General features: G+C 41.7%; 1 protein-coding gene across 1 annotated transcript; it reads right to left on the bottom strand.

Moving 5' to 3' along the window:
* Positions 1 to 1052: 1052 nt before the first annotated feature.
* On the bottom strand, positions 1053 to 1519 carry LOC119248291 (40S ribosomal protein S12-like). The gene has a single exon (XM_037515252.2). The coding sequence runs from the start codon at positions 1464 to 1466 to the stop codon at positions 1068 to 1070; it is 399 nt and encodes a 132-aa protein (XP_037371149.1). The 5' UTR covers positions 1467 to 1519; the 3' UTR covers positions 1053 to 1067.
* Between the last annotated feature and the right edge of the window lie 7538 nt (positions 1520 to 9057).

Raw genomic sequence — 9057 nt, 5'->3', positions numbered from 1 at the left:
AGGATATGGAAGAGAAAGGGTTAACGATGACTAAGGAACTGTCTTTGGGGGAAGAAGATGTTAGGGAGGGTGTTGGTGCTGTGCTGCATGGTGGGGAGTATTGGGATATACCCACGTGGCCCTGTCCTTGTGGCTGTAATATCCAGAATCACTTCCCTGTATTAGAACATAAAGTTTGACCTGTTACCAGAGAACTGAGTGAGCACCCTTCTGGATTCTCAGTGTGTGCTCGACTTACTAACAATAAAATGGTATTTGGTGAGGGTGAGGTTGGCAGGGAGAGAATTGAACCATCATCTTAAGATCTGGCACAATGCAGACATGAGTCTTCTCGCTGGGTTAGATCATACTTCATTTCTTAAAAGTCACAATGACACAGTTCAGGGACACTAATAAGAGTCCAGATGAAAGATTTTTATGGTCTCTTATTTTCCCCTTGACATTCACGGCTAAAAGATATTCAGATCTTAGCCCCACCGCTTGCAGCCCTGAAGTGAAAATAGAATTCTTCACTCATCTGAATGGATCTGAGCCTCAAGATAGCACTGACCTTTAGAGCTGCGTACCTCAGCGGAATGTTCTGTAATGATGGAAATATTCCTTATTTGCACTATCCAACGTGGTAGCCAATAGACACATATAGCTGTTGAATACTAGAAATGTAGCTAATGCAACTGAAAAGGTGGATTTTTTATTTTATTTTCTTCAACCAAGTTTTTTTTTTAAGATTTATTTATTTATACAAGCACTGGGTACAGTCAGAAGCGCGGAAGGGTGAGAGAATTCACCAGAGCCAGAGCAGGGAGCAGAACAGGCAGATCTACTGAAATACACTGCTGAGGGGAGCAGTGGGCGCCGCAGGAGAGGTCTCTGCGCCAGCCCACCGCTCAACCACTGCGCCACCAGAGGAGGCCCTTCTTCAACCAATTTAAATGTAAGTCGTCTCCTGTGGCCTGGAGCTAATGTGTACATTGCTGGAGTAGACAGACAGGCAGTATGTCCATGCATTTTGTTGGGGTTGTTTTTTTTTGTTTTTTTTTTTTGATTAGCCAAATTTTTTTATTTGCTCATCTCTTGCATTTGAAGTACTCCTCGATGACATCCTTGGCCTGAGACTCTTTGCCATAGTCCTTAACTACCACACAACTGCAGCCAACCACTTTACCGGGCTTCCCCTCTCTGTCAATTTTACAGAGGCCTACCCATTCGCCCAGTTTTTTGTTGTCATCAACCTTAATTAAGTTGATTTGGTGTTCAGCACAAAGGGCCTCCACCAACTTGACGTACATGGGTTCATCACAGTTGGATGCAAGCACACAAAGATGGGCTTGGCACTTGTCTAAGGCTTTGGCAGCTTCGCAAATTCCACGTGCGAGGCCATCGTGAATGAGGGCGGTCTTCAGCACCTCTTGCAAAGCAGTATTAACGTCCATTACCCCTCCAGCAGCAATGCCTTCCTCGGCCATGGCGGTGGATTACGGGTGGAGCCGAATCTTGAATGCACCCGAGCCTCCGCCTCCGCGCGCGCTACTCGGAGGCGGCAGGGAAAGAGCTGTCCATGCATTTTGGATGAACCCAGCGAGCCCAGTGAGCTGTACAGTTGCCCAGGGTTAGGTATTCTGACCCATTTAATGATTTTCTTTCAGGGAATAAATTATAGGCCCTTGGTGGCAGTAACTCATAATTTTCCTATCTCATTTGGGACACTGAAGGGCAAGTTTCAATGTATTTCTAACAGAAATATCAAACAGTGACTAGAGATAATTTCTAGAAAAAATTTCGAGAAGTATGGAGCCTGCCATGGGAAGGGTCATCTAAAGAACTTAAAATTTTGCTTCAGAACCAGAACCAATAGTCTTGTCTGCCTGCTTCCTGTGAGAAGAAACCATTATCACCTGGCGATGTCAGATGTACCAGAACCAATGTGATAGAATTTCTCTATCAAAATCATCCCTCCCTGCAATTAAATGGGTCTGGTGCAGAATAAAATAACTCTCTGGCCAGCAGAGCACTCCATTAGAATCCAGTTATTAGTACAATACAACTATGGTTTTGAACACCAATTTATTGGGCACCTCTTATGGGATTATCTCCTATAATTCTTATAACAACAAAATAACTACGATATTACCCAACTATGTAACCTAGGAAACAGAGGCTTCGAAGGGTTAACTACCTTGCCCAAGGTCAAGTGAGTGGTGGAGCAGGCAGGTAAAGCCAGGTAGTCTGAGACTCCAGTCCATGCTCCAATCATCTGGTAATAATTAATCTTCCTGGTAAATATGTAGCTGGAAAGCATGTGCTTGCTGCTTCTTTCTTACCACCCATCTGTTTATGAAGCATTATTTCCTGCCCATTTTCCCAAGTAGGTGTTACAGGAAATGGAGCACAGAGCATCTGAAGAGCAAGGAAAAGGCAAGATTCCGGATTCAATTCCAGAATATCTGCTCTTTCCACATCTACACTCCCACAGTTGGCCATGCTGGCTCAGTTTGCTTTCCTGCATCATCTAGCCTCCCCATGAGAAGAAAGCCTCCATTCACTGGATGAGCTCTTGCAGAGTGTGGGTGGCTGCTGTCCACATGAAAATCCATTGCTCAATTTTCTTCTCCTTGGCATTCCAGTGGCACCCCATTTCTGTTGAAACCCACAGGGCCTTACCATATGTCTGGGTGTCTTGATAGCAAACATATTTTTGAAAGCAAATATATCAGCATCATGTTGTTTTTCTTTCATTAGCTGTCTTGTGTGCAATCTTAGCAGATTGCATGATGTTGTGTTTAGTTGAAAAATAATGCTATTGTTTTTCTCTCCAAGAGTGTTATCCATTAACCTTGAGTGTGACTTGCTAAAGAGAGTTCTATAGTAAAACAAAAACTTTCAAGTCAAGCAGACCAGGCTCTGAATTCCATTCACTCATTTAAAAATATTTATTAAGGCTCTACTGTGTGCAATGAGCTAGTACTGAGATAAGTCATAGAATAAAACAAAGACCCTGTCATTAAAGTGGGATGAGATAGACATTAAATAAGATAAATGAGGGGAAATTATGGTTATATTAGCTGGTGAAAGAGCTAAGGACACAAAAAAGGGAAGAGAGCTAGAAAATGCTTGTCATTTTCTTGAGAAAGTATCATTTGAGTCAAGACTTGAAGGAGGTGTGGTAGTGGACTTGAATGCATTAGTTGTGGGATATTAGGTAGATGTTACCTAAATGGATACTTGATTTACTCAACTCCAAAATAGGACTAAAAGCTGTCTGGCTAATATGTTCTGAAGGATCAGGCCACGTTGTGAAAATCTCTTGCCTAAACATTGAATAAGACAATGACAGCAGCTGTTACGACTGTGTTCACTATCGTCATCACCATCACCAGTGACAATAGCAGCATGGCCATTATAGGAGCCACTTGCTGGAAGTGGAGATTGGTTATTTATACATTTATTCCCTCCAAATGATTTTGCTAAGGAAACTCAGGTAATGGTTTCACTCTAAAGATTGAAATTTTTTAGCCTTGGAAGAAGAACATATGTTTTAAATATTTTTATCAGTCAGTCTTGGCAGGAAACAGAAGACCCCCTCAAACTGGGTAATTTGAGGAGAGTTTAATAAGAGGACTTTTTAAGAGATGGGCAGAGTGTAACCACAAGGAATGCTGCAGTGCCCAAGAATTAGAAACAACAGAGCACTGTTATCCTTACCCTCCAACCCCTTAGTCCTGGCCAGAAGGGATGAGAGGAATGTCTGCTTACCAAATGCCAGAGACAGGGAGAGCCCCTGAGAAGGGCACCTGACAGGAGCTGTGCCTGTCAGTGGAAGGAGAGAGCAAGGGATCGAATCCTCCAGGGTCACTCTCTTTCTCCCAAACCCCATCATTGGCCAAACCCAACCGGAAGTCAGAGAGCAAGAGAGGATGGGAGTACCTGGCCTGGAACAAGCAGGTGGAGAAGTGGGAGAGGGGAGCAGAGTGGCCACAAAGATAACACTGAAGTTCAGGTTCAACATAATTTCCTGGTTCCTATGGGAGCCTCGTAGTCACTATTCTCTTTATGCAAGGAAAACAACCCTGTTAGTTCTCTTCATCAGATGTCCCTTAGATCATATTTGTTACTTTCCTCTGGGTTTTTTTTTTTTTTAATATTTATTTATTTATGCATACAGGAACTGGGGTACAGGCCAGAGGTGTGGGGGCTGAAAGGATTCACTAGAGAAAAAGTGGGGAACAGAACAGGCAGATTGACTGAAATACACTGCTGAGGGGAGCAGCGGATGAGACAGGAGAGGTCTGCTGTGCCATGCAGGTAGCTCCCTGGCTGGGGATCAAACGCGTGCTGCAGAGGCTGCAGATAGGTTCACAGCACTGTGCTTAACCCTTAGGACACCAGGGAGGCCCTCTTATGAGTTCTTTTTCTGCCCCTTGGAAAGGTCAAGATTTGCTTAGGGATTTTGAAAAAAATCCAGAATAATAAAGAATAAGGCCTACACCAAAAACCCCAAAACTCTCCTGAAGAAAAAAAAAAAAAAAAAAAAAGAGAATGGAGGTATCACACTCCCAGGCTTCAAGCTATACTACAAAGCCATAATAATCAAAACTGCATGGTATTGGCACAAGAACAGACACACAGACCAATGGAACTGAATAGGAAATCCAGAAATAAACCCACAGATTTACAGCCAACTAATTTTTGACAAAGAAGCAAAGACTATGCAATGGGGCAAAGAAAGTTTGTTCAATAAATTGTGCTGGGAAAACTAGGTCACTACATGCAAAAGAATGAAGGATGACTACTACCTCACACCATGCACAAAAACCAACTCAAAATGGACTAAAGAACTAAACATAAGACCTGAATCCATAAAATATATAGAAGGAAATATAAGTGAAACACTACATGACATACACCTCAGTAACATCTTTAAAGACACATCACCCAAAGCAGTGATAGTGAAGGCAAAAATAAACAGCTGGGACTACATCAAATTAAAGAGCTTCTGTACATCAAAAGAGACAGTAACCAAAACAAAGAGACACCCCACGGATTGGGAGAAAATTTTTGCACACAACACTTATGATAAAGGACTGATCACAAAAAATCTACAAAGAGCTGATGAGACTCGACAAAAACAAAGTAAACAACCCAGTCAAAAAAATGAGCAGAGAGCTAAAAAGAAACTTCTCCAAAGAGGAAATGCAAATGGCCAACAGGCATATGAAAAAATGTTCAACATCACTTGTAATCAGGGAAATGCAAATCAAAACGACAATGAGATACAATCTTACACCAGTGAGAATGGCACATATTAAAAAAACTAGCAACAACAAATGTTGGCGAGGGTGTGGAGAAAAAGGAACTCTCCTGCACTGCTGGTGGGAGTGCAAACTGGTCCAACCACTATGGAGAGCTGTGTAGAATTCCTCAATCTGCTAAAGATGGAGCTTCCATATGATCCAGCAATTCCACTCCTAGGTATTTACCCAACGGACACAGAATCATTAATTCAAAAGGGCACCTGCACCCCTATGTTTATAACAGCACTATTTACAATAGCTAAGCTATGGAAACAACTGAAATGCCCAAAAATAGATGACTGGATCAAGAAGATGTGGTACATATACACGATGGAATATTACTCAGCGATCAAAAAAGATAAACTCATGCAATTTGCAGTAACATGGATGGAGCTGGAAGGGATCATGCTCAGTGAAATAAGCCAGAGGGAAAAAGAAAAATACTGGATGGTCTCACTCATAGCAGGAATTTAGAAAAACTAAATAAGGGACCAGGAAAAAGACTAATTATAATAAAGTAAAAATCAAAATCCGCAAGCAACTATAAACCAGAGACATACTATGGGTTAGTGAGAAGGGAGTAGGATCAAAACAAGGGTGGAGGGAATTGTATGGGGACTATATTAAGATGAAAATGCATACATTGTGCAAAAATGAAAAATGATGTAATAAATATACAAAATAATAAAAAAAAAAGAATAAGGCCTACTTTTATGTAAAGCCAGAGAGTGTACTGCAGCAATCGCTTACTCAGGTTAGAGCATCGCAGACAAGACAGACCGTTCAGCTGTCACTCACCAAGGGGAACAGGGCCCTGCCAGAGGGCCCCGCTGACTAAGAGCACAGCAATGTCACAGTTTTATTTTTCTTAAAGACGTTTAAGCTATGACATTGAGTAGAAAATAGTAAGTTATGAAACCATGTAGACAATATAGTGTCAATCACGTGGGAAGTCAACTGTTTACAAATAATTATAGACTATAGATTATGATGGTTTTTTTCATAGGCCCTTTCCATATTTTTCCAAGTCTCATCAATAACTATGATGAATATTACAGGGATCTATTTTAAATCAAGGAAATATTGTTTCTCATAATTTGTAGCTGTACTTAAAACTATAGTAATCACTATAACTTTCATTTGTGGAAAATTTTAATACAGGATTTAAAAAAAAAAAAAGTCTCTAAACTGAATATTTGGCTGTTTTTTTTTTTTTTTTATAGAGGCATGTTTATTTATTTATTTGTTTGTTTGTTTGTTTTTTGTTCATACATGCACTGGGTATAGTCAGAAGCGCGGGAGGGTGAGAGAATTCACCAGAGCCAGAGCAGGGAGCAGAGCAGGCAGAAGGACCGAAGTACACTGCTGAGGGGAGCAGCGGGCGGCAGGAGAGGTCTGCGCGCCATGTGGGACCCTCCTCTGGTGGCCGGGGAGCAGCCGGGGATCGAACCGGCGTCGCAGAGGCTGCGGGCAGCTTCGCAACCCAGCGCTCAACCGCTGCGCCACCGGGGAGGCCCTCTAAACTGAATATTTGGCTGTTTTTAAAGAAAGTGATTTTATAGATAATTTCCAAAAAGAGAATACAAAGCAATTTAAAGATAATTCTTCTATAATGATTTAGTTTTGATTTGTGCTTAAATATAACACTAAAACTATACATTGAGCACTTCAGTCCATGGATGCCAAATTCATTCTCACCAGCTACTCTTTTTACACTGAAAAGATATAATTGCAAGATATTAACTATAATTAATAAACAATCACTTTCCCACGCTGGAGTAACAAAGTGGGTTAAGTGAGATCGCCATTTAAAACACCACGCAATTGTCTTTCCTCCCTTTACTCTCAGACCAGTTTTCTTTTGTTCAATAAACCCTTTCTGGGCACATGGCAGGTGTGTCTGGCTCTGAGTTAGGCTCTGAGTTGGGGGCACAGAGAACAGTAAGACCAAGCTCCTGCCTTTAAAGAGACATAGAGCAGAGACTGCCATGTGAGGAGGTGGCTTCAACACAATATGGCCGTTGCAAATAAAGCAAACTGCACAAGAACGAAAGCCTAGACAAGGAACTTAAAAGAAGAGCTGCTCAAGTTAAACAAACAAATAAACGCAAAGATCTAGTTGCTGCTGAGCTGGCTGAGTCTTTGGTGACTGGAACTCTGTTTTTGAATTTTTATTGGGCTGATCAAGATGGAGGCCTGAGTGACATCTCAACTGGCCTGATCCTGCTCAGTTGCCCACATCCTCAGCTCCCTGTCACAGATGCGGACAGTCACGTACATCAAGGGATAAGGGCAGTGACTCACTGAGGTCAGCTGCCTCCTTCAAGACACCTTACATGGAGCTTGACTTGCTTAGGGGAATTGCCTTCTTGTGAGTTGCTAGGTAGTTCTAAATTGTCTTTGATGAAAAATCGAACAGTCCCAAGGAATGTGGGTTTCTTTTTGGAAAACGTGGGCTCTTTGGCTGCAGGCTGAGGAGCCACTGAGTGTGATGAGCAAGAGCTGATGGGTTGGTTATAGGCAGAGCTGGTCTTCGGGTTCATACTGGTTCAGCCATATGACAGTCATGGGAAAACAGAGTTTTCTCAGAGTTTCTAAGATTGTTTTTCGCAGTGACCTTCCAGCACAGGTGGCCTAGTAGATAACATGTAGCCTTGTGACATAGTCTACATGTGCAGAAAGCAGTAAATAATATGTAACCTTGATGTATAATTTGCATGCGTGAAACATACTTCTACAAACTAGATTTAAACTTGGCCTTGTGCCGGCTTTGTCTATAAATCATATAAAAGCTAATAGGGCTCCTCGGGAGGTGGAGCCCTCTCTTGGGCCTCTCACAGGGCATGGGGTCACTGCTGCAGCCGGCATCCCCGGGGGTTGCCACTGCTGGACACTGCTGCTGTTGCTACCTGAGTATCTCCTGCTGCCTCATAATAAAGATTTGCTCCTGCTCCCCACAGATGGGCTTCATGACCTGTTTATTCTTCTGACACCAAATTGAGAACTGGGCTGAGGCCCCATACATGATGGTGAGGATGGGATAGCATGCAGATGAGTAGGAGGCCTGACAGTGCCTTGGCCATGCCAATTATTAAATATTTTAACCATCCACCCTACAGGATGTTTGTGTACCCTAAGTAGCATAGGGCAGATACCTTTTTCATTCCTCTCTTAAGCCTGTTTATGTTTAGGCACTGAAGTAGAAATTCTTATCTTAGTGGAAGTTAATGTAATAATTTTTAGTTCAGATATGACTTGCTTAAATTTGATAGTTCAGATTTGTAATATTTGTTTGTAGTAGAATAATTCATCATATAGGCCCTTTTTCAAATATTCTCCTTGAGAATTTTGGTAAATTTTACCTATATCTTATAACCAAATCACAATCTTTCCATCGCAATTAAATCATTTTCCCTAAACATGTAAATTCTTCAAAAACTTTAATCTTTTGTAATTATATGAAACTTGACTTCTTTGAGAGGGCTTTCATCATTGCTTGTAATGAGAGCCCCTAAATATTTTAAAAACTTCTTTGTCTGGTAAAATGGAAAGTCAGGAATCAAAGCCTCTTAAAATTCTACCAGACTGTCCAGCTGTCCAAGCCACTCTTTTAGCTAAAATCCTAAAAGCTATCTGAGATCTAGAGGAGATCTGGAACAACTGGAACACAAAGAGCCATGGAAATCAGCAGATTGGCCACACTGTACTCTGGTTTCATTCTGTTCCAATTATTCCAAAACTGTCTGATTCAGCTCAAGGCCAAAAT

The sequence above is a fragment of the Talpa occidentalis genome, unplaced genomic scaffold (assembly GCF_014898055.3).
Source record: "Talpa occidentalis isolate TD23 unplaced genomic scaffold, MPIMG_talOcc4v2.1 talOcc4.16, whole genome shotgun sequence".
Taxonomy (NCBI): Eukaryota; Metazoa; Chordata; class Mammalia; order Eulipotyphla; family Talpidae; genus Talpa; species Talpa occidentalis.
The sequence above is the reverse complement of the archived record's forward strand: the minus strand, read 5'-3'. Positions and strand labels throughout refer to the sequence as shown.

Bases quoted from the DNA above. Each gene is read 5' to 3' on its own strand.
- LOC119248291 (XM_037515252.2), bottom strand. From the start codon at position 1,466: ATGGCCGAGGAAGGCATTGCTGCTGGAGGGGTAATGGACGTTAATACT.